At 44.2% G+C, this 25205-nt stretch overlaps 1 protein-coding gene across 1 annotated transcript in view; it reads right to left on the bottom strand.

Moving 5' to 3' along the window:
• FAM120B (family with sequence similarity 120B) overlaps positions 1–25205 on the bottom strand; it is a 406519-nt gene that overhangs the window by 281203 nt on the left and 100111 nt on the right. Inside the window, 1 exon segment of the mRNA XM_029594202.1 lies at positions 16804–16973. Coding sequence (XP_029450062.1) covers positions 16804–16973 — 170 coding nt within the window.

Here is a 25205-nt window from a genome sequence, read left to right as displayed (position 1 = left end):
CTCCTCTTCCTTGGGAGCCTTCGTTTAAATAAGGATAAGTCTGAAGCACTGGCTTTCTCTGAATCTCTTAAAGAGAGACGGGGAGCTCATTGTTATGGTTTAGCGGTGTTTGGGTGGATTCTTGGGTACTGTGGCAGATGACCACGCCCACAGGGAGGAGCCCCGTGGGGAGCCACAATACTGGGCTAGACTCAGGACGCACAAACACAGAATTAGATCTTTTATTATACAGCTAATGTATACCACCAGAGGTGGCAGTAGTGAGTTGATCCAGAGGTAGCAGTCCAGGGACCCTCGGCAGAGGGGACCCGTCTCACCAAGTTGGTATAGGGAGATCCAGGTGTAGGTTTGCCAGCACGGCAAAGCTGTAGATGAGAGAGACTTAGAATTAGATTACTCACTAACTAGATGGTAGTTGTAAGGTTGGCGATTCCACCAGGCTGAAGTAGATGGTAACAGGCACCGAGGCAGGGAGAGCAGGCCCTCGAGGAGCGAGTACCTGATCCCAGTGAGGCACCTGAAAGGAAAGCAGAGGGCCCCCGAGGACCGGGTACCCAGGTTAGAGAATACCCTGAAGGGCAGAGAGGTCTTCCAGTGACAGCAAGGAAGTGGCAGAGTAGTTTAGACCGGCCGAGACCAATCCTTGCTAACTCAACAAACTAGCAAACAAGCGTAGGCTATGTACCCGGATGTCATGATGTCACTCGAGGGGGACGCCCCCGAGGTTCGCGCCATAGCTGGAATAAAGACGTGGGTAGCGTGCACATCCTAGGAGGTCCTTGGGAGAGACATAGCGGAAGGCAACGCCATAGCCGTTCTGGGGACGCCGGAGAGCGCGGCTTGCAGACGCGGCGGTAGCCATCTTCCCAAGGCTAGCGGGAGGAGCTGAGAAAAAGGTGAGGCATATGGGGCGGAGCCATCTGACCCCAACGGATGCAACAGTACCCCCCCTCAAAGGGCTCTCTCCAGACCTCCTACCTGGTCTTGGTTTCTGAGGATGCATTCTGTGGAAATGCTGAAGCATCTCTTTATCCATGATATTAGCCAAAGGTTCCCAAGAGTTTTTTTCAGGTCCATAACCCTCCCATGACAAAAGTTATTCCCATACTCTGCCTCTCTTTCTCACGTCAAAGATAGCGTCTACCTTGTATTCGATGTCTTCTTCTGCATCAATGGGTGTAGGTTCAGGTGTCTTGGTAGAGAACTCACTAAGAACTAGTGGCTTCAATAGTGAGACACGGAACGCATTATGAATCTTCAATGCTGGTGGAAGTTTCAGATTGTATGTAAGAGTACCTAGTCGTCGGAGAATGGGAAAGGGTCCGACGAAGCATGGAGCAAAACGAGCTGATGGTAGCTTGAGTCTTAAATGTTTTGTAGGTAGCCAGACATTATCACCAGGCTTGAATTCTGGAGCCTTGTCGTGATGAGTATCATAGCCTTTCTTTGCTCCTATTCCTGCTTTGCGTAGCATCTCTTTGGTTTTAGTCCATACATGTTGAATATCTTTGGCAATACACTGAGCTGCCGAGGACGACACTAAAAGTGGAAGTGGTAAGGGTGGTGATGGTAGTTGTCCGTAGACCACTTCAAATGGTGTTGATCCAGTAGATGTTGCTGGATGAGAGCTGATGGTGAATTCAGCCCAGGGCAAGAGTTCAGCCCAATCATTTTGACGAATACCCACATAGGCACGAATGAACTGCTTGAGTGTCCTATACATTCTCTCCATTTGCCCGTTAGACTGAGGATGATATGCAGAGGTGAAGTTGAGAGAGATATCAAACTTCTTGCACAATGCTTTCCAGAACTTAGCTGTGAATTGGGCTCCTCTATCAAAGACGAAGTGCTTTGTCATGCCGTGTAGGCGAAAGATGAGATTGATGAAAAGCTTTGCAAGCTCCATGGCTGTGGGTAAGCCAGGGAGAGCCACGAAGTGAACCATCTTCGAGAAATGATCCACTGTTACCCAGATGGTGTTGTTTCCTCCTGAAAGTGGTAAGTCTACCACAAAGTCTGTAGCGATGTGTGTCCAGGGCTCGTCTGGCATTGGCAAAGGTTGGAGTAGGCCCCACCTATACCTGCCCTTGCTCCCCGAGGGGAAGAAGGGCAGGTATAGGTGAAGGTCCTGATGGGTCTCTGCCTTGCCTGGGTCCACCTGCTGACGATAAGAACCTGCAGGGCTCCTCCAGATAGAGTAAATCTTGTCTTGGCCCAAGGGTCCACAGACACAACAGCTTCAAAGCTGGAAACTAAATACAAATTAAGGCTCTTCACAAGGCTGTCCCGTGTTAGAACGTAGGTAAGGTGGTAATGATGATGACAAAAACTAATGCAGTAGAAACCTGCAGTATCACAGGATACAGGAATCTAATGGGTTACAAATTAAGCGAAAGTTTAAAAAGCATGCTAAACAAAACTGTGCTAAAAATGAGTTAACCTGAAAATCTGTACTAATGCAGAAAAACTACTTTAAAAAGAGGTGCTAGGAGGGGGGGCAAAATGGCCACTGACTGAGAGGCATGCCAAAACCCTCTCTCATCAATTTCCTAAGATTTTCTTCTTTTTTTTGTCAGATTATTGCATTGCCGGTTGTAATAATGCCTCACATCAAACGTAAGGCAAGACTTAGAGGAACTGCCTCTAAAGGGGCCGCGGCAGCAAACTAAACCGCAGCCCGGATGATGACATAATCGGGCCCCGCTACTCACTCCTTGCCTTGGCAACAGGTCTCCACCCTAGTCGTGTGCTCCATTACCCGTGCCTATTTCTGATTTCATTCCTGGTTCCTGTTCCTGACTTTGTTCCTGGTTCCTACCTAGCCACTGCCTTGGACCGTTTACTGGCTTTGACCCTTGCTTCACTGGACTACACTCAGGACTGATTACTGGCTTTCACCCTTGTTCTACTATACCTTGCCTGGCACTGCTGCCTGCCCTGACTTCAGCCTGTTCCTGACCTTGCCTCTGGTATCTCTTTGGACTTGGCCTTGTTAGGCTTCGGCCTTCTACTGCCCGGGAGTCACCTATGCCTGCATTCTGGTCCATCTTTGCCACCTGGGCCTCTGGACTCCTGCCTCGTCTGGACCTGTCTAGGTCCCTCATATACCTCTGCTGGTCCCTGGCTGCATACTTCGAACATCCACTGGGATTCATCTGACGGAGGCCTTCCTAAGACCAGCCGGCCCCGGCACCCAAGTGCTCAACCTGCGGGGAACGAGGGCTGGTATTGGCGAAGCTCCAGTCGGCCTCCATCTCCCAGTCTATTCCGCCTCCCAATGGTGGGGACCTGTGGGGCTTGCCCAACAGGTAGCATCAACCCCACCTTGGGCCAAGGGTCCACCACCAGCGCAACATTTCCAATGTTAAGAAAATTGTCTTTAAGCTATCTCCTCTTTAGCTCACCTACCTGCATTGCTGGGGAATAGGCAATACCTTCATATGGGATTTGCATATACCAGAACTATTTTTAGTACTGATTTTTACTCCCATTTTAGTGTGCATTTTTTCCACATAAAAATCCCTGCACACTGAAACAAGAATAAAAATCAGTGCTAACATCAGCGTGCTCTATTACATCAGCCCCACAGATTATATTTCAGATCTACACGTTATTTTATACTGAAATTTCATCTGCATAAAAAGCAGGTGCAAAGTCCAAGGGTACTTTGTATCTGTGGCCAATTTTCAAAAGAAAGCACACGTGGATAGTCTGCAGCTGAAAATTAGTTAGCTGACCATAACGTAACTACCGGTAAGTAAATTTGTTCTAGCTATACATTCTTTCCCTTGTCCAAACTCTAAAGTAATGTAGGAAGACCTGAATCCTTCTCCCGTCCAATTTCCCAAATCCAACTGACATTAGAAGGTCCGGTTTCCACAGAAACATGACAGCAGATAAAGCCTATATGTCCTATCTAGTCTATCCATCCACACCAACAATTCAGCTTTACAATCTATACCACATCCTCGGAGATCCTCTATGTTTAACCTATGCTTTCCTGAATTCAGATACTCTCTTTGTTTCAATCACCTCCATGGGGAGGCTTCTCCATGCATCAACTACTCTCTATGTAAAGAAATATTTCCATAGTTTACTCCTGAGTCTACCTCTTTCACTGTCATATCATGACCCCTTTTCTAGAACCTTCTTCCTGTTGAAAGAGGCCCACCTCCTTGCTTGGAAACCTTGGAGATATTTAAATGTTTCTATCATATCTCCCCATCCCGCTTTTCCTCTAGGGTATACATGTTTAGATCTTTAAGTCTATTCTCATATACTTTAGAACAGAGACCATTTTAGTACCCACCTTCTGGACAGACTCCAACTGGTTTAAATCCTTTTGAAGGTGCAGCCTCCAGAACTGTACAAAGTATTCCAAATTAGGATTCACCAAGAAGTAACACCGGGGTAATATTACCTCCTTTTTTTGTGCTGACCATTTTTTCCCTATGCAGTCAAGCATTCTTCTGGCTTTTGCCATCACCTTATCCATCTATTCGGCCATCTTAAGATCATCAGATTTGATCACATCCAGATCCCACTCTTCTTTCATACTTAGAATTTCACCCCCTATACTATACTGCTCCCTTGGATTTTTGCTGCTGAAATGCACGACGCTGCATTTTTTAGCATTAAATCTTAGCTGCCACTCTAGACAATTCTGTGAGTTTCAAGTCCCTCATCATGTTTTCCTCACTATCCTAACTTTCTACTCTGTTGCAGATTTTGGTATTATCAGTTAAAGAAACCTTTCCCGACAATCCTTCCACAATGTCGCTTTCAAAAATGTTGAAAAGAATCGGTCCAAGGATCAATTGCTACAGCACACTGCAAGTAACTCCCCTCTCCTGTGAATAAACTTTATTTACCTTTACCCTTTGTCACCTCCCACTCAAACAGTGTCTAACCCAGTCACTTTAGGGCCCATTAAGGGTGCTCAATTTATTGCCTATGCATAACCATGTCAAAATCTTTACTGAAATCCAATTACATTACATCTATCGCTCTTCCCTGATCCAACTCTTTGATCAGCCAATATAACAGGTTGATCAGATTCATCTGACAGGACCTATTTTTGGTAAAACCATACCGCCTCAGATCTTATGGATTCCAGAAACTAATGTAGAGAGTTCTACCGAGTTTCTACTAAAGGAGTATACCAATTTACTAAGAGGCCAATACAGGAAGGACGCGGTAGAAAGAGTGCGGTAGTGCTGGGCGCACCCTCGTTTGCCGCACGCACAGTCCGGATCACATACCGCTCGATACAGTATTTAAATGGCATGCAAATGCAAGCCGCGTCCAAAGCACGTCCAAGAAGCGTCCATGAAGCTCAATCCATTTTACTGTATAGAGCGCTATACAGCACCTATACAGTATCCTGGGTGCACTGGTAACTGTCATTTCAAATGACAGGTACCAGGAAGTGGATACAGGAGAAGGGCTGGTGCAGTTTGTTTTGTTGTCCTGTGCAAATGATTGCTTCACTGCCTGACCCCCTCACCCCCCGGGACAAGACCTTTAGAGGAGCCAGGATTGGGCAAACTTTCCCCCAGTCCCCGCTCACCTGCCCTGGCCGCGTCCATGGGTGCCGTCTCCCGTGTGGCAGCTCCGGAGCAGCCCCAGTCCTCTCTCCCCTCCTCCCGAGCGGCTTCAGCAGCAGCCTGGGGCGGATCAGGCGCTTCCCATGCGAGGCGCGGCTTCCAGCAGCCCCCGCCTGTACGTGCATGAGCGCACGCCATGACCTCGGATGTCCAGCCGGGTGCTCAGGTCTCGGCGTGCGTTTATGCACCTTCCCTGCCATGAGCGCACGCCATGACCTCAGACGTCCAGCTGGGTGCTCAGGTCACGGCGTGCGCTCATGCACGTACAGGCGGGCGTTCATGCACCTTCGCCAGCGAGGGCTGCTGGAAGCTGCGCCTCGCATGGGGAGCGCCCGATCCGCCCTGAGCTGCTGTCGAAGCCGCTCGGGAGGAGGGGAGAGAGGACTGGGGCTGCTCCGGAGCTGCCAGCGCGCCCGCCCGCACGGGAGACCGGCACCTATGGACGCGGCCAGGGCAGGTGAGCGGGGGCTGGGGGAAAGTTTGCCCGTGAAATTTCGTCTCGAGGAATGCTGACTTAGACATACTTTAATTACATGATGTAATTGGAGTTGAAAATATGGGAGGCGAGTTTAGCAAAAAAGAAACTAAGATAAAAAGTATCTTTTAATTGGTATTCTTTCATAAGAATTCTGAAGTATATGCTTCTCTGTCAGAAATGGCAAAATGTACTAATTATTTTTACTTTACATCGCTGTGGGCACTTCTTTTGATATGGTGACTCATAAATATGATTGCTAAATAAAATGATCGGAGAATGAGGTGAATGTAAGGTCAAGCTTTATCTTCTGCAGTGGCTTGCCTGACGCTCCACACTAATGCAGAGGTAAGGGTAGGCGGTAAATTAGCAGGTTAAACACGCGGCTAAACCGCAGGTTAAAAAGGCGATAATTGGGGCGCATGTTACTGGATCGGAGGGAATAGCTAATCCGATCGTTTACATATCATATACATGCCGTGGGCGGAAAGGGTTACCCGTTGATTTCAAGAAGTGGTAAGGATGGGTTAAAAGGGATAGTGAATCGCGGGTTGGACTTACGCGGCCAAATTGTGAGTACAAAGCGGGTTAGAAGCAGGGTAACCGCGGCCACGCTTTACTGTATCGGCCTGTAAGTGGGCAGGGACAAGAAGTAGTTTGGTTGAGGAATAGCTTCCCCATGTGGGAGAAACTATGGTGGAGTCCTACCCTAGAAATACCCAAGGTAGTGGGGCCACTTGGCAACAGTGATCATAACATGATCAAATTTAAACTAATAACTGGAAGGGTGACAATAAGTAAATCTACAGCTCTAACACTAAATTTTCAAAAGGGAAACTTTGATAAAATGAGGAAAATAGTTAGAAAAAAACTGAAAGGTGCAGCTGCAAAGGTTAAAAGTGTTCAACAGGCATGGATATTGTTTAAAAATACAGGGTGGCCCATGGAAAAGTAGCCCGTGCATTGAAGGCAGGTTACTTTTCCAAGGGCCACCATGTACAATCCTAGATGCGCAGTCCAGGTGTATTCCACGCATTAAGAAAGGTGGAAAGGAAGGCAACACGATTACTGGCATGGTTAAAAGGTGAGGTGAAAGAGGCCATTTTAACCAAAAAAAATCCTTCAAAAATTGGAAGAAGGATCCATCTGAAGAAAATAGGATAAAGCATGTCAAGTTAAGTGTAACATAGAAACATAGAAACATAGAAATGACGGCAGAAGAAGACCAAATGGCCCATCTAGTCTGCCCAGCAAGCTACACACTTTATCCATTTTTTTCCCCTTTTTTTTCTCTCCCACCTGTTACTATTGGCTTCCAGTACCCTCCAGCCCTAATTCCCCTCCACCCCACCACCAATTTAGAGAGCAGCGCCGTATCTGCATCCAAGTGAACGTCCAGCTCAATTAGTGGTAGCAACTGCTGTAACAAGTAGGCCACACCTTACCCCATACTCTTACCCACCCCTGTTTTTATTTTTTTTGTTTGTTTTTTTTGGAGATAGCAGCCCTCCATCCTTCCGCTCCGTGAAGGTGGAACACCAACTACTGGCCACTGGCATCCCGCTCCGTGAAATGCCTTTTGTAAAACACTGATAAGACAGACGAAGAGAGAATTTGAAATGAAGTTGGCCATAGAGGCAAAAACTCATAATAAAAACTTTTTAAAAGATATCCAAAGAAAGAAACCTTTTTTTAAACTTAGCTCAGCCTTACCTGATTGTATACAGAGATGGTCTCCGGCTGCAGGGGGAGAGGGCATTTGCTGTCTCCACCACACAGCTTCCTGCACCTGCTGCCTTTCAGCTGCTTAACAGCTAAGTCTACACCAGCTGAAAAAACAGCTACCGGACCAAAGCACTCATCTGAGGGATCACAGAAATCAACTCAGGAATTTTCAAATGGGGAGGGACCTTTTGGTATCACCACAGGAGAACGAGGTGAAATTTTCCTTATTTCTCCTTTTTTAAATCGAAGCAATCCCCAGTAGGGAGGTGCATGTCCACCATCTAGTGGAGACGGAGAATACTGGCAGGCTGTCACTGCAGGTGTATATATACTGTGATGTCAGTTTGCTCCATCTCCATCTGCTGGTAGAGATACATAACCCACTTGTTCTGGACTCATCTGACTGGACTGCAAGAAACATCATCATTCTTCACAAAACATCAAGCAATAAAATCAAGACATAAAACATTCATAATAAAATCATGCTAATAAAAAAAATAAATACAATTTTACAAACACACCAATAAAATATTTCAAAACAGAACAAACATCAACCACCACCCAATAATTAAGATTTTAAAAACTCTTGCTCTCCATATCTGGGATCTTTTTATTTCCAGTCACCCTGGAATTCTCATGGATAGGGGGAGAGAGGGTTGCATAAACTATCTTCTCTCTCTCACACACACACATAAAATAACAAACCTCTGCTCAAAAAACCTTCACTGGACCTCAATGATCCATCCATTTTCCGTCCTATTTCAAATCTCCCATTTATCTCCAAAATCATGGAAAAGGTTGTCAACTCCCAACTCATGGACTACCTTGAAGTTAACAATATTCTATAGCCTTCACAATTCGGATTCCACAAGAACTTCAACACCGAAACCTTTCTACTCATCCTCACCGACCACCTCCTCAGAGGTATGGACCGTGGCCACTGCTACATAATTTCCCTCCTTAACATCTCCTCGGCTTTCGATACAATAAGCCACAACCACCTCCTCTCCCGCCTATCGGACATAGGCCTCTGGTTCTGCCCTCCAATGGTTCACATCCTACCTATCCAACAGACAATTCTCAGTCAAAATAGGCAACGCTGAATCCAATCACTACACCCTCTTCTCAAGGAGTACCCCAAGGTTCCTCCATATCATCCACTTTATTCAATATCTACCTCACACCCCTCTGCCAGCTTCTATCCACCCTTGGTCTCAAATTCTACCTATACGCCGATGATGTCCAAATCATCATACCCATTCATGAATCTATCTCCGAATCCCTAAAATTCTGGGAGAAATGCCTAGCTTCCATTAAAACCCTTCTCACAAATCTCCACCTTGCCTTAAACACCACCAAGACAGTCAAAATAGGCAACGCTAAAAGACCTTCATTGGCTCCCGATCCCCTCACGCATCCTCTATAAAATCCTCACTATTATGCACAAATCCATCTACAGACACAACTCCAACTGGCTTGATGAGCTGTTTCATCCCACCAGAGCAACCAATAAAGGAACCCTCCATGTACCATCCCTCAAAAAGGCACTCCTCACTTCTACGAGGGACCGAGCCTTCTCCATTGCTGGCCCTATCCGCTGGAACTCACTACACCAACAAATCTCCGACTTGAACCCTGTACCTTCAAATTAAAAAATAAACTAAAGACCTGGCTCTTCAAACAGTCCTATCCTGATTAGATCCCCTTACCTTCAACCTCTCAATGCAGCAATACCTGCTCTGATCCCTTACATACAGGCTTGTATAAAGTTATGTTCTCACTGTTTACCTGTCTCCTTTCTTGTTGCCTTTTCCGGTCAATTTCTCTTCATTGTTCTATGTAGCCCCCTCCCCTGTACCTGTTTGATGTAATTTCCACCTCAGTTCTGATGTAAACTGGTATGATATATCCACTAATACCGGTATAGAAATGTTTTTAAATAAAAAAATAAATTCTCACATATACATTTAGATTCCTATGCTCTCACACAGGCTCTCTCACCCTCAGACACATTATGTGTGTGTGCCTGTGAGAGCCTGTATGTGACACAATAAGCTTTCATAAATAAGCATGCACACACAGGCACACCCCCAAGCAGGCTTCCACTCTCTGTCTCTCACACAGGCACACACACAAGCATGCTCTCCAATCTCTCTCTCTCATACACAGGCACATACACAGCAATTTCATATTCTTTCTCTCTCACACAGGCATATTCACAAACATACACACACACTTCATCTTCGGCAGCAACCCACAGCCAGACCTGTCATCTTTCACTTGTTCCATCACAGCTGTGCATGCTCGTGAAAGTTATACACATACACACAGCTTAGCGGTAACACTGCTTGCCACCAAGGAGGCTGTGTTGCACGTCCAGCAGCTAGCTATTGGAAGCCAGGCTGCTGCGTGGCAGGAAGACATTGGATGGTAGATTATCACAAGCAAAGTAGGCTGGTAGGTTCTTGTGGAGGATCAAAAGTAACAGGCTTCAGTATAACATTACTGTTTGAGAAAGGAGTGGGGAAGGGAGACCATTGCAGCACAGTAGGGATCTTGCTGCAGCACACAAGTGTTCCATGGCAGTGGTTGAGAAGCTCCGTTCTAGAGGGTTGCAACAGTCCCTCCTTCCCCACCCTCTGCAGTACGGTTTGAGGCTTTTAATGAATGCGACCTCCAATTGGCCGCAGACCTCCTCTTGGTTTACGGCAATGTGGGGCAATGTTTTGGGGGCCAAAATAGACCCCACACTCACACTCCTGGCCTGTGGCAGCAGCCCAACTAATCACAAGTAGCAGCCGCCCACTCATTTTCTCCCTAGCTAAATTTTCTTGCATTTGGGATGGTCTCATGGACTCCAGGTTGGGAACCACTGCTCCAGCATATACCGATGAGACAATTCTGGAATGACTGAAATCTCCAATATTATGTTACTAAATGTATTCTCCTTTCTAATTTCTGCTAGGATTTCACAGTTTGTTTCTTCATCTTGGCCAGGTGGATGATAGTATATACCCACTGTTACGTTTTTACCCATTACACATGGAATTTCTATCCAAAAGGATTCTATGGAGCATTTGGTTTCCTGCAGGATTTTTACCCTGCTTGACTCTATACCATCCTTTATATATATTGCTACCTCTCCAACTATTTGATCTGCCCTCTCACGTTAATATAATTTATACCCTGGTATCACAATGTCCCTTCTATCTATATCTCCAAATGGGTTTGTTTTCCATCTATCATGACAGAATTCTTATTTTAAGCAAAGGTATGTTCTCAAGCTCTCTACTGCTCTTCTTAGTGCATATATTGTGCCAAACAGAGCTTCCCTTCTGGAGCTCCTAAGGAGGATAATTTTCAACAGTCTGTGCAGGTCATCATATGTGTGTAAGTCACTGTATCTAAAAATCTGTGTGACAGGAGCCACCCAAAACATAAATCATTAGCCAGATAGACTACAGAAGACCATTGCTATCTCTGGGAGTGATTCACAAGAAATAGATCAACTTCTTAGGATCTGCCGAGTACTTGTGACTCGGACTGGTCACCGGAGGAGACATGTTGATGGGATTGATTTTTCTTGGTCTGCCCCACATGGCATTTCTTGTGTTCTTTTAATATAACTTGTACCTCTGACCCAAAAGTATGCACACATATTTTTTGAAAAGGAGGAAGCCACACAATTTCAATACTCATCTTATAAAAGTACACGTGTATGCTTTACACATGTAATAACCCTCAGTTATGCACAAAGGCAAGTATTTGATAAATAATGTGCCTACTCTGCTTATAAAAAATTGTGTGCATACCATATAACATAACATAAGAACATAAGAAATTGACATATTGGGTCAGACCAAGGGTCTGTCAAGCCCAGTATCCTATGCAGGCTACAAGTACCTGGCAAATACCAAAACACTAAGTAGATCCCATGTTACTGATGCCAGTAAATCAGTGGCTATTCTCATAGGGGTAGATTTTCAGACGAGCACGAACAACCTACTTTTGTTTGCGCTCCGGCCCCGCCCCCGACACGCCCCCACCCCCGACACGCCTCCCGACACGCCCACTCCGAAAACCCCGGGACTTACGCGAGTCCCGGGGTTCTGCGCGCGCCGGTGAGCCTATGTAAAATAGGCTCACCGGCGCGCAGGGCCCTGCTCGCGTAAATCCGCCCGGTTTTGGGCGGATTTACGCGAGCAGGGCTCTGAAAATCCGCCCCTAAGACAACTTGATTAATAGCAGTTAATGGACTTCTCCTCTATAAACTTATCCAAACCTTTTTTAAACCCAACTACACAAACTTCACTAACCACATCCTCTGAAAAATTCCAGAGCTTAATTGTGCGTTGACAGAAAAATAATTTTCTCCGATTAGTTTTAAATGTGCTACTTGCTAACTTCTTGGAGTGCCCCCGAGTCCTTCTATTATCCAAAAGAGTAAATAATCGATTCATATTTACCCGTTTTAGACTCTTGTGATTTTAAAGACCTCTAACATATCCCCTCTCAACCAGTTCTTCTCCAGGCTAAACAGCCCTAACCTCTTTAGCCTTTTTCCTCATAGGGGAGCTGTTCCATCCGCTTTATCATTTTGGTCACCCTTCTCTGTACCTTCTCCATCGCAACTATATATTTTTTGAGATGCAGCAACCAGAACTGTACACAGTTCTCAAGGTGCAGTCTCACCATCGAGCGATACAGAGGCATTATGACATTTTCCATTTTATTCGCCATTCCCTTCCTAATAATTCCTAACATTCTGTTTTCTTTTTTGACTGCTGCAGCACACTGCGCTAATGATATCAATGTATTATCTACAATTCCTAAATCATTTTCCTGGGTGGTAGCTCCTAATATGGAACCTAACATCGTGTAACTACAGCATGGATTATTTTTTCCTATATGCATCACCTTGCACTTGTCCACATTAAATTTCATCTGCCATTTGGATGCCCAATCTTCCAGTCTTGCAAGTTCCTCCAGCATTTTATCACAATTCGCTTGTGATTTAACTACTCTGAATAAGTTTGCATCATCTGCAAATTTGATTACCTCACTTGTCGTATTCCTTTCCAGATCATTTATAAATACACTGAAAAGGACTGGTCCAAGTACAGATCCTTGAGGCACTCCACTGTTTACCCTTTTCCACTAAGAAAATTGACCATTTAATCCTACTTTTGTTTCCTGTCTTTTAACCAGTTTGTAATCCACCTCCTATCCCATGAATTTTAATTCCCTTAGAAGCCTCTCATGAGGGACTTTGTGAAACGCCTTCTGAAAATTTGAATACACTACATCTACTGGCTCACCTTTATCAATATGTTTATTAACCCCTTCAAAAAAATGAAGCAGATTTGTGAGGCAAGACTTCCCTTGGGTAAATCATGCCTTTCTATATGCTCTGTGATTTTCATAGGTAGAATAGTTGCCACTATTTTTCCCAGCATTGAAGTCAGGCTCACTGGTCTATAATTTCCTAGATCACCCCTGGAGCCTTTTTTAAATATTGGGGTTACATTGGCCACCCTCCAGTCTTCAGGTACAACGGAAGATTTTAATGATAGGTTACAAATTTTAACTAATAGATCTGAAATTTCATTTTTGAGTTGCTTCAGAACCCTGGGATGCATATCATCTAGTCCAGGTGATTTGCTACTCTTTAGTTTTTCAATCTGGCCTACTATATCTTCCAGGTTCACAGTGATTTGGTTCAGTTCATCTGACTCATCACCCTTGAAAACCATCTCTGGAACCAGTGCCAACCCCAGCAAAGCTGGACGGTGGGTGGGTGGGGGGGTGGCCTCTGTGCCCTGCCAGTCTTCATGGAGCTTCCTCCTCAGAGGAACCAGAAACGAGCACCGGATCAGTTGGGGGAAGCATCGGTGTTCCATTGGGCATCGATGACCTCCTGGGAACCGATGTCAACTGGGTCGGTAACACACCAATGAGCACATTGAGCCATTCCAACAGTGGTTCTAGCAGGGAGAGCACAAGTATCGGAACCGTTGGTGCTACTGGCTCAATGCCCCACAGGGCCCACTCGACACCAGCTGGACTCAGTGCTCTAACTCCTCCTCAAAATTTGCAGAAGCCAAAACTGACTGGGAGGCAGAAGGAGCGGCCAGATCTTCCTTGGATCCCCAAGGTGGATTGGCGACCGACACCAGGACCAGTGGAGACAGTCATGGACCACCGGCATCGATGGAGGATGGGCACTCCTCACCACAGGGTCGCTTCAGGGGCATCATAGCATGCACTGGTGCTGGCCCGAGCCTGGCACCATGCATCGATCCTTCCTCTACTTCCCTCTGTGCTCAGCTCAGTCTTTCCCCGCTGCCGAAGTCGATTACAATGACCCCAACATCCTCGACCTGGAAGAGACAGACATATGCTGGTCCCAGGCGCCCCTATCTGCCGGCAGCATCGACAGGAATGATGGCCTCGCCGATGTTGATGGCTCGGTGTCCATCAGTGCAGCTCCAAGGTCCTTCGGTGCAGATGTCGAGGGCTTGAACTTTCTCAACCTGAAGAGTTTCTCCATCTTGTCATGTGCGAGACCCTTCGGGGTCATCTGGTCCCACAAGTGGCAACCCCGGATGTCATGCGATGACCCCAGACAGAGGATACACACATCATGTGGGTCCATGACGGACATGGTCCTCGGGCACTGGGGGCATCGACGGAAACTGGACAAGGCCATGCCGATACGAACACAGAGGGAAAAAATGACAGGTGATGATGGCGGGCGACCAATGCCAGCAGGCACCGAAGTACTACCACCACAGGGGGAGCGGAAGCGAAAATAATCATACCGAACCAAAAAACCTGACTGAGAGGCTAAAGGGAACCAAAGAGGGACCTGGGTCAAATAAAACATGCGAAAAACCAAAAGTTATTGGTGGAAAAGTTTTCCAATGCAATTTCAAATGAAAAGCCATTACCTCACTAACACCATGAAGCGAAAGCTCTGGGGACAAAAAGACAGAAGAGGGACTCCGCATGGACATGTGGTATAGGGCATTTTGGGCATGCACATTAGAACATAAGAAATTGCCATGCTGGGTCAGACCAAGGGTCCATCAAGCCCAGCATCCTGTTTCCAACAGAGGCCAAAACCAGGCCACAAGAACCTGGCAATTACCCAAACACTAAGAAGATCCCATGCTAGTGATGCAATTAATAGAAGTGGCTATTCCATAAGTAAAATTGATTAATAGCCATTAATGGACTTCTCCTCCAAGAACTTATCCAAAGCATTTTTTAACCCAGCTACACTAACGGCACTAACCACATCCTCTGGCAACAAATTCCAGAGCTTTATTGTGCGTTGAGTGAAAAAGAATTTTCTCTGATGTCTTAAATGTGCTACTTGCTAACTTCATGGAATGCCCCCTAATCCTTCTATTATTCGAAAGTGTAAATAACCGAGTCACATCTACTTGTTCAAGACCTCTCATGATCTTAAAAGATCTCTATCATATCCCCCCTCAGCCGTCTCTTCTCCAAGCTGAACACTGTGCCTAGTCAAAGTTCCAAAAGCTTTGACATAAGTTTTCCATGCCAGGCTCCATCCAATGAAATCACCCATGTGTGAGGACTATCATCCTGCTTATCCTAGGAGAATATAATAAAAACAAACAGGACCAAATTAATCAACATAAAATTAGGATTATTATACAGCTCATTATTGCTTACCTCTGCATATCTTCAAAAGCCAGTCTAAAGAGATGGATTTTCAACATGACTTTGAAAATCTTAGTACAAATCATAAGGCCCAATTCCTGAGGTATTGAATTCAACTGAACTGAAGCAGCAATAGAAAAAGCCCTTTCTCTAGCATCAGTGAGTCGAGCATCATGCATGGGGGGTACATCCAAGATTAACTCTGAGATAATCTCAAACAAGTTCACTAGTGTATACACGTATATCTCTTACAAAATAGCAACTACAGTGCATACATTTGAACTCAGCCCCAGAACACCACAACACCATACCTTTTAGTCCCCCTGGTAAAATATGCATGTGAAACCAAAAATGCGCGTGCATTCTGGACATTTATAAAATATCATATACATGTGTACATGCTATTTTTATGCACAAAATCTCTTTGAAAATTAATAACATTGCATATAAGTTACAGTTTGTTTGGAACAGTATAACTGTGAGAGGTAACTTGTGTGCATACTCTGCTAATTACCCCAGGATTTTCAAAACAAATGTATATGCATAAATTCACTTTGAAAATCCTTGGCAAAATTTGCCTGTACATGTACTGTACAGAAAGACTTAAATTATCCTTCCTATGTGCACTATTAAAGTTACAATGCAAGATGAATACAGCTCAAAAGTAACAATCCAATTAAGTCTAGTAGCAAGCACTCATGTTCTTATTCAGCTATGACAAATATATTCCTATTGAGAAAATTAATTTGTTAACCAGAAAAGTCAGATTATAACAAATACCTTATACTGATCTTGGTGCTAGCGAGAAGAGTGCCATTAGGAGAAAAAGAAAATGAGGCATTGTGTAAGTTTTTCTTTAATACTTAAAACAGTTGTTCTCAAGCTTGGGTGAGAGAAGGCGTGTAGGGGAGCAAGGGCAGGGGAGCAAACACACAAGATGTTTGATTTGATGTAATTTTAATTACATTCATTGTGCTGCAATTTTTTTAAAAGCAAATTTAACCTTTTATGGGAGTGAAAGGTTAAAAATATTAGCAAAGAGAAAGGGGGGGGGGCATGACTTAAGAAGTCTAAGAAACACTAACATATCACAGTAAAAGAATAAAAAGTGAGTATCACTAGATGTGAAAACAAGTTTAGACAAGTTAAACTTTGGCTTGATTAGCAAAGAAGCTAAAGTGATGACACTAAGAAGCAAGCAATTATAAGAACACAACTTAACAGTATCATGGTTGGGAGGATCAAGGCAGACTGAAAGGAAATGAGCAAAGCAAGCCTTAATGTTCCAGTTAAAAAGTGAATTACCTGTAATAGAAGGTAGATAAGTAAGCAGCAAACTGCAGCAATTGGATCCTCCAGAGCCTGGAACTCCATCGAGTTTTCTATGTGGAAGCATGCCAGATATGTACAGTATCGCTGCACCTGAGCCTCTGACCTCTTGGTCAGCCACAAGGTTCTCAAACTTGGTGTTCCCCCTGTAGTAGACAAACAATGAATGCGTCTTTTCACTTTATCCAGTTCTTTTAGTAGTGTTGAACTGACCCAATGAAGTGGACATAGCTCGCAAAAACTAATCACACAAGTATTAATAAAAAGATATCAATCACCTACAACTTGTTTGTTGAGCTATATTTCTACAAATCCATGTGGACTATCACGACAATCACACTAGACTAGTCAAGGTGAAAAAAGACATGAGAAATAATAAGACAGTAACTTTCAAACCGGTCTGCATGTTCGCATTTGCAAGCTTACGTCGGGATGCATCTATTTTATAGCATACTAGCCGTTAAGCCCATAACAACGGGCTACATTAACTTTTTTTTTTTCAGTCCATTTCCTTATCCCTCATTCTCCCCCACCCTCTAGTCTCCCTCCCCCCTCACTCTCTCCCCCTCCCCTCAGTCACTCCCCCTCCGGATGGCGCAGACGGAAGATCTCCGGGGGAGGTCCCTCCCTCACGCACGCCGCCGCTGCTACTGCTCGTCGCCACGCCATTTTTGTTACTGGCAAGTTCTGACCGACGTGCTGCCCACGCATGCGCAGTAGAGTTGCTCTCTACTGCGCATTTGCGGCACGTCGGTCAAGCTTCATTTATCTAGTAGATATGCGCATATACTTGCATGTTATAAAAAATCTGGCCGCATGCACATATGCGCCAAATTTTAAGTGGGCAGACACATATCCCACTTCTACCACGTAAATCGAGGTATTTTAAAAGAGGCGCGCACCAATGCTATTCCCAGTTTTACCAGTTCAACTCCAGTTCACCCAGTTAAGAGATAAGTCCTCTAAAACCCCCTGGTTTAATAGCCTACACTCCCCCCAGTTAGCCCCAACCCTTAAAACACTGCAGATCTTCATAATGTTCTTTAATTTTTAACTTACACGTCATCCGCAGCAAAAGTAAAGTTAGGCAGCAAGGGAGCTCTACATCCGTACATCTCCAGTTCACACCCCACACCTTTTTGAAAACGTTTGAGAGGTGCGTGCTGAGGGAGATATGCGCGAATCTCACCAGCTTTTACATTTTATTTATTTATTTAAAAACTTTTCTATACCGTCGTTTAGTGATATACCATCACAACGGTTTACAAATAGGCACATAAATAAATTTGAAATAGATTTTACTTTAAACAGTGGGTGCCAAAAATCCACTCAGCACACGCAATCACGACTATTGGTATACATGGTGAATAATCCATGCCATTATACTGGTTATCTGAGAGTCCCCTGCTTCCTGCTCCTAGTAGCAGCCCAACAGCCTGCCAGGAATAAGAGGGGAGGGAGATGATGCTGGAGTGGACAGAGCAGAGCACAGAAAAGCAACTGTGTCCCTAATATTTATTAGCATTTTGTTCAAACCTTGTTGGCAGTATTTTTTTTTTTAAGTCCCGCTGCTAGATGCAAGTTAGTGAGCTTTCAGGTTGGTTGAGTGCCAGATAATGGGGCTTTTACTGTGGTTAATTTTGGCAAGAACATCAGCAGGTTTACATGCCTGACGACATCCATGCCAGGTCCCCCTTTCTTATCCTTAAAAGGCTATCCACACCCAAAGAAACTTTCCTCCTAGTACACTCCCAAGTTTAAAGAGCAAAATCTCCCCTCCCGAACATAAGAACATAAGAACATAAGAACATAAGAAATTGCCATGCTGGGTCAGACCAAGGGTCCATCAAGCCCAGCATCCTGTTTCCAACAGAGGCCAAACCAGGCCACAAGAACCTGGCAATTACCCAAACACCTAGAAGATCCCATGCTACTGATGCAATTAATAGCAGTGACTATTCCCTAAGTAAACTTGATTAATAGCAGTTAATGGACTTCTCTTCCAAGAACTTATCCAAACCTTTTTTGAACCCAGCTACACTAACTGCACTAACCACATCCTCTGGCAACAAATTCCAGAGATTTATTGTGCGTTGAGTGAAAAAGAATTTTCTCCGATTAGTCTTAAATGTGCTACTTGCTAACTTCATGGAATGCCCCCTAGTCCTTCTATTATTCGAAAGTGTAAATAACCGAGTCACATCTACTCGTTCAAGACCTCTCATGATCTTAAAGACCTCTATGATATCCCCCCTCAGCCGTCTCTTCTCCAAGCTGAACAGCCCTAACCTCTTCAGCCTTTCCTCATAGGGGAGCTGTTCCATCCCCTTTATCATTTTGGTTGCCCTTCTCTGTACCTTCTCCATTGCAACTATATCTTTTTTGAGATACGGCGACCAGAATTGTACACAGTATTCAAGGTGTGGTCTCACCATGGAGCGATATAGAGGCATTATGACATTTTCCGTTTTATTAACCATTCCCTTCCTAATAATTCCTAACATTTTATTTGCTTTTTTGACTGCTGCAGCACACTGAGCTGACGATTTCAATGTATTATCTACTATGACGCCTAGATCTCTTTCTTGGGTGGTAGCTCCTAATATGGAACCTAACATCGTGTAACTACAGCTAGGGTTATTTTTCCCTATATGCAACACCTTGCACTTGTCCACATTAAATTTCATCTGCCATTTGGATGCCCAATCTTCCAGTCTTGCAAGGTCCTCCTGTAATGTATCACAGTCTGCTTGTGATTTAACTACTCTGAATAATTTTGTATCATCTGCAAATTTGATAACGTCACTCATTGTATTCCTTTCCAGATCATTGATATATATATTGAAAAGCACCGGTCCAAGTACAGATCCCTGAGGCACTCCACTGTTTACCCTTTTCCACTGAGAAAATTGACCATTTAGTCCTACTCTCTGTTTCCTGTCTTTTAACCAGTTTGTAATCCACGAAAGGACATCGCCTCCTATCCCATGACTTTTTAGTTTTCGTAGAAGCCTCTCATGAGGGACTTTGTCAAACGCCTTCTGAAAATCCAAATACACTACATCTACCGGTTCACCTTTATCCACATGTTTATTAACCCCTTCAAAAAAATGAAGCAGGTTTGTTAGGCAAGACTTCCCTTGGGTAAATCCATGTTGACTGTGTCCCATTAAATCATGTCTTTCTATATGCTCTACAATTTTGATCTTGAGGATAGTTTCCACTATTTTTCCCGGCACTGAAGTTAGGCTCACTGGTCTATAGTTACCCGGATCACCCCTGGAGCCTTTTTTAAATATTGGGGTTACATTGGCCACCCTCCAGTCTTCAGGTACAATGGATGATTTTAATGATAGGTTACAAATTTTAACTAATAGGTCAGAAATTTCATTTTTGAGTTCCTTTAGTACCCTGGGATGCATACCATCCGGTCCAGGTGACTTGCTACTCTTTAGTTTGTCAATCTGGCCTACTATATCTTCCAGGTTGACAGTGATTTCGTTCAGTTCGTCTGACTCATCACCCCTGAAAACCAACTCCGGAACTGGTATCTCCCCAACATCCTCACTAGTAAACACGGAAGCAAAGAATTCATTTAGTCTTTCTGCAATGGCCTTATCTTCCCTAAGAGCCCCTTTAACCCCTCGGTCATCTAATGGTCCAACCGACTCCCTCACAGGTTTCTTGCTTTGGATATATTTAAAAAAGTTTTTATTATGAGTTTTTGCCTCTATGGCCAACTTCATTTCAAATTCTCTCTTCGCTTGTTTTATCAATGTTTTACACTTAACTTGACAATGCTTATGTTTTATCCTATTTTCTTCAGATGGATCTTTCTTCCAATTTTTGAAGGATGATTTTTTGGCTAAAATAGCCTCTTTCACCTCACCTTTTAACCATGACGGTAATCGTTTTGCCTTCCTTCCACCTTTCTTAATGCGTGGAATACATATGGACTGCGCCTCTAGGATTGTATTTTTAAACAATGTCCAAGCCTGTTGAACACTTTTAACCTTTGCAGCTGCACCTTTCAGTTTTTTTCTGACTATTTTCCTCATTTTATCAAAGTTTCCCTTTTGAAAGTTTAGTGTTAGAGCTGCAGATTTACTTATTGTCCCCCTACCAGTTATTAGTTTAAATTTGATCATGTTATGATCACTGTTGCCAAGTGGCCCCACCACCGTTACCTCTCTCACCAAATCCTGTGTTCCACTAAGAATTAAATCTAAAATAGCTCCCTCTCTTGTTGGTTCCTGAACCAATTGCTCCATGAAACAATCATTTATTACATCCAGGAACTTTATATCTCTAGCAAGTCCTGATGTTACATTTACCCAGTCAATATTGGGGTAATTGAAATCTCCCATTATTATTGCACTGCCAAATTGGTTTGCTTCCCTGATTTCTCTTAGCATTTCATCATCTGTCTGACCATTTTGTCCAGGTGGACGGTAGTATACTCCTATCACTATACTCTTACCCAACACACATGGGATTTCTACCCATATAGATTCTACTGAGCATTTAGTCTCTTGTATGATCTTTAGCCTGTTGGACTCTATACCCTCCCGGACATAAAGTGCCACACCCCCACCAAGTTGATCCTCCCTATCATTGCGATATAATTTGTACCCTGATATAGCACTGTCCCATTGGTTATCCTCCTTCCACCAAGTTTCTGTGATGCCAATTATGTCAATCTCATCATTTGCTGCTATACACTCTAACTCTCCCATCTTACTTCTTAGACTTCTGGCATTGGCATATAGACATTTCAAAGTGTGTTTTTTGTTTGTTTTAACAACCTGCTTTTCAGTTGTTTGGGATAATTCGGAAATCATTAGTTTTGGTGATTTTTTACATATAGGCATATGGACTATATTTGCTTTTAATGGAACCTCTCTGTTGGGATGCCCTAACTCTCCTGTTTCATTAGTATCCTTCAAGGATACATTTCTCCGAACCATGCACTGCTGAGTGACTGTCGGCTTTCCCCGACTATGAATAAAGCCCCTGCTGCAGCCCAGATGAGCCACCTCTCCCCCTGCTGGAGATTAGAGGGGGCTCCAAGCCCTCCCACACACTTCTGCTTACCCCAAATGATGATGTGAAAAAGCTGTCAGGGGCTGAAGACTTTCTCACTCCCTTCTGTCCTACCTGCTCCAACTTTGAAAATTTTACCAAGTGACTTGATCTGCACATGGAGAGAATTACAACAGCTAGCACCATTTTCAAATTTGGAGGGAATAGAGATCACTCTGGTCCCCTTCATCATCAAATGGAGTAGGCTGTGTTTTGGGGGAGGCAGAGGAAAGAGGCGATAAGCAGGCATCAGGGCTCGGAATTTATTAAGTTCTCAAGGAGGAGGGAGAACAGTCATAAATCTATAACACTTGTTGATACAAGAGAGAGACTCTTTGCAACTACAGGTCCTCTTCTGTGGAACAGATTATCAGAGTCATTAAATAAGGAAATGTGTTAAGAACATCAGAAAATGCCATACTGGGTCAGACCAAGGGTCCATCAAGCCCAGCATCCTGTTTCCAACAGTGGCCAATCCAGGCCATAAGAACCTGGCAAGTACCCAAAAACTAAGTCTATTCCATGTTACCATTGCTAATGGCAGTGGCTATTCTCTAAGTGAACTTAATAGCAGGTAATGGACTTCTCCTCCAAGAACTTATCCAATCCTTTTTTAAACACAGCTATATTAACTGCACTAACCACATCCTCCGGCAACAAATTCCAGAGTTTAATTGTGCATTGAGTAAAAAAGAACTTTCTCCGATTAGTTTTAAATGTGCCCCATGCTAACTTCATGGAGTGCCCCCTAGTCTTTCTACTATCCGAAAGAGTAAATAACCGATTGACATCTACCCATTCTAGACCTCTCATGATTTTAAACATCTCTATCATATCCCCCCCTCAGTCGTCTCTTCTCCAAGCTAAAAAGTCCTAACCTCTTTAGTCTTTCCTCATAGGGGAGTTGTTCCATTCCCCTTATCATTTTGTAAGCCCTTCTCTGTACCTTCTCCATCGCAATTATATCTTTTTTGAGATGCGGTGACCAGAATTGTACACAGTATTCAAGGTGTGGTCTCACCATGGAGCGATACAGAGGCATTATGACATTTTCCGTTTTATTCACCATTCCCTTTCTAATAATTCCCAACATTCTGTTTGCTTTTTTGACTGCCGCAGCACACCGAACCGACAATTTCAATGTGTTATCCACTATGACACCTAGATCTCTTTCTTGGGTTGTAGCACCTAATATGGAACCCAACATTGTGTAATTATAGCATGGGTTATTTTTCCCTATATGCATCACCTTGCACTTATCCACATTAAATTTCATCTGCCATTTGGATGTCCAATTTTCCAGTCTCACAAGGTCTTCCTGCAATTTATCACAATCTGCTTGTGATTTAACTACTCTGAACAATTTTGTGTCATCTGCAAATTTGATTATCTCACTCGTCGTATTTCTTTCCAGATCATTTATAAATATATTGAAAAGAAAAGGTCCCAATACAGATCCCTGAGGCACTCCACTGTCCACTCCCTTCCACTGAGAAAATAGTCCATTTAATCCTACTCTCTGTTTCCTGTCTTTTAGCCAGTTTGCAATCCACGAAAGGACATCGCCACCTATCCCATGACTTTAAGAAACATTTGAAAGCTTTCCTATTTAATGAAGCATTTAGGGATTATTTTTTTATAAATCATTTTTATTAAGTGAGAACCAACAGAACAAAATACCGAATATCCAATATAGTCATAAAAAACAAAATACCATCAAAAGTATCCCAACATTCCAGTCTTTTCCAATGGAGAAATTACTTACCTGATAATTTAATTTTCCTTAGTGTAGACAGATGGACTCAGGACCAATGGGTATAGTGTACTCCTGATAGCAGTTGGGAGACGGAGTCAGATTTCAAACTGATGTCGGTCTACATATACCAGTGCAGGAAGCTTAGCTCTTCAGTATTCTCCTCGAAAAGCAATTGTGGATATATGTGTGTTTTAATAACTTGATTAACTTGGCTAACTCGATTAACTTGATTAACTAGGACTGATTCAACTGATTTCCAAATTGGAAACTCAACCGAAAAACGCCGACACCCAGCAACTATGGGTGTCTTGAACCAGGGGTAATACCTGGCTTACCTGTGCTTGTCTTGCTCTCGGGGATTGTCACCCGAAGTTTCCTGATGTTGGGGGCAGCCGTGGGCGGGATGCTGAGTCCATCTGTCTACACTAAGGAAAACAAAATTATCAGGTAAGTAATTTATCCATTTCCTAGCGTGTAGCAGATGGACTCAGGACCAATGGGATGTACAAAAGCTACTCCCGAACTGGATGGGAGGCTGCCCGTGGCCCACTTAGTTCTGTCCTTGCAAATGATGTGTCCTCCCAGGCCTGGACATCCAGGCGGTAGAAACTGGAGAAGGTATGTATGGAGGACCAGTTGCCGCCCAACAGATTTCGGTTTCTGCCCAGGACACTGCCTGGGCTCTTGTAGAATGAGCCTTGACTTATAGAGGAAGAGTCTTCCCTGCCTCTATGTAGGCTGCCTTGATTACTTCTTTGATCCAGAGGGCTATGGTTGCCCGCGAGGCTGCTTCCCCTTGTTTCTTCCCGCTGCGAAGGACGAATAGGTGGTCCGTCTTTCGTGCGGATTCCAATCTTTCCAGGTATCGAACTAGGAGTCTGCCGACGTTCAGATAGCGAAGACGGCGTGAGTCTTCAGAGTCCTTATGTTCGTCTGGAGATGGTAGCGAAATGGTTTGGTTTAGATGAAATTGAGAAACCACCTTCAGAAGAAAAGAGGAGACCGTGCGTAGTTGTATGGATTCCGGTGTGAACCTGAGGAATGGTTCTCAACAGGATAGGGCTTGAAGCTCGGAGATGCGATGGGCTGAACATATTGCCACTAGGAATGCAGTCTTCAAGGTCAGGAGCCGTAGTGACAGACCGTGAGTAAGTCTGAAGGAAGCTCCCGCTAGGAAGTCTAGTACTAGATTGAGATTCCATAGGTGCACCCGCCACTTTAAGGGTGGTTGGATTTGTTTGACCCCTCTCAGGAAGTGGGAAACATCTGGATGGGTTGATAGAATGATGCTGTCCACTTTGGCTCTGAAGCAGGCCAGCGCGGCCACCTGAACCTTGAGGGAGTTGAGAGACAAACCCTTCTTCAAGCCGTCCTGCAGAAATTCCAGGATCATGGGGATTTTGACCGTCCGCGGAGGGATCTCGCAGTCCTCACACCAGGCTTCGAATATTCTCCATATTCATATCTAAGCTAGAGACGTGGAGAACTTGCCGGCTCGGAGCAAGGTGTCAATCACTGCTTAGAGTATCCGCTCTTCTTC

Source organism: Rhinatrema bivittatum, chromosome 3 (genome assembly GCF_901001135.1).
Source record: "Rhinatrema bivittatum chromosome 3, aRhiBiv1.1, whole genome shotgun sequence".
NCBI classification, from domain to species: Eukaryota; Metazoa; Chordata; class Amphibia; order Gymnophiona; family Rhinatrematidae; genus Rhinatrema; species Rhinatrema bivittatum.
This window is presented reverse-complemented; position numbering and strand designations above follow the sequence as displayed.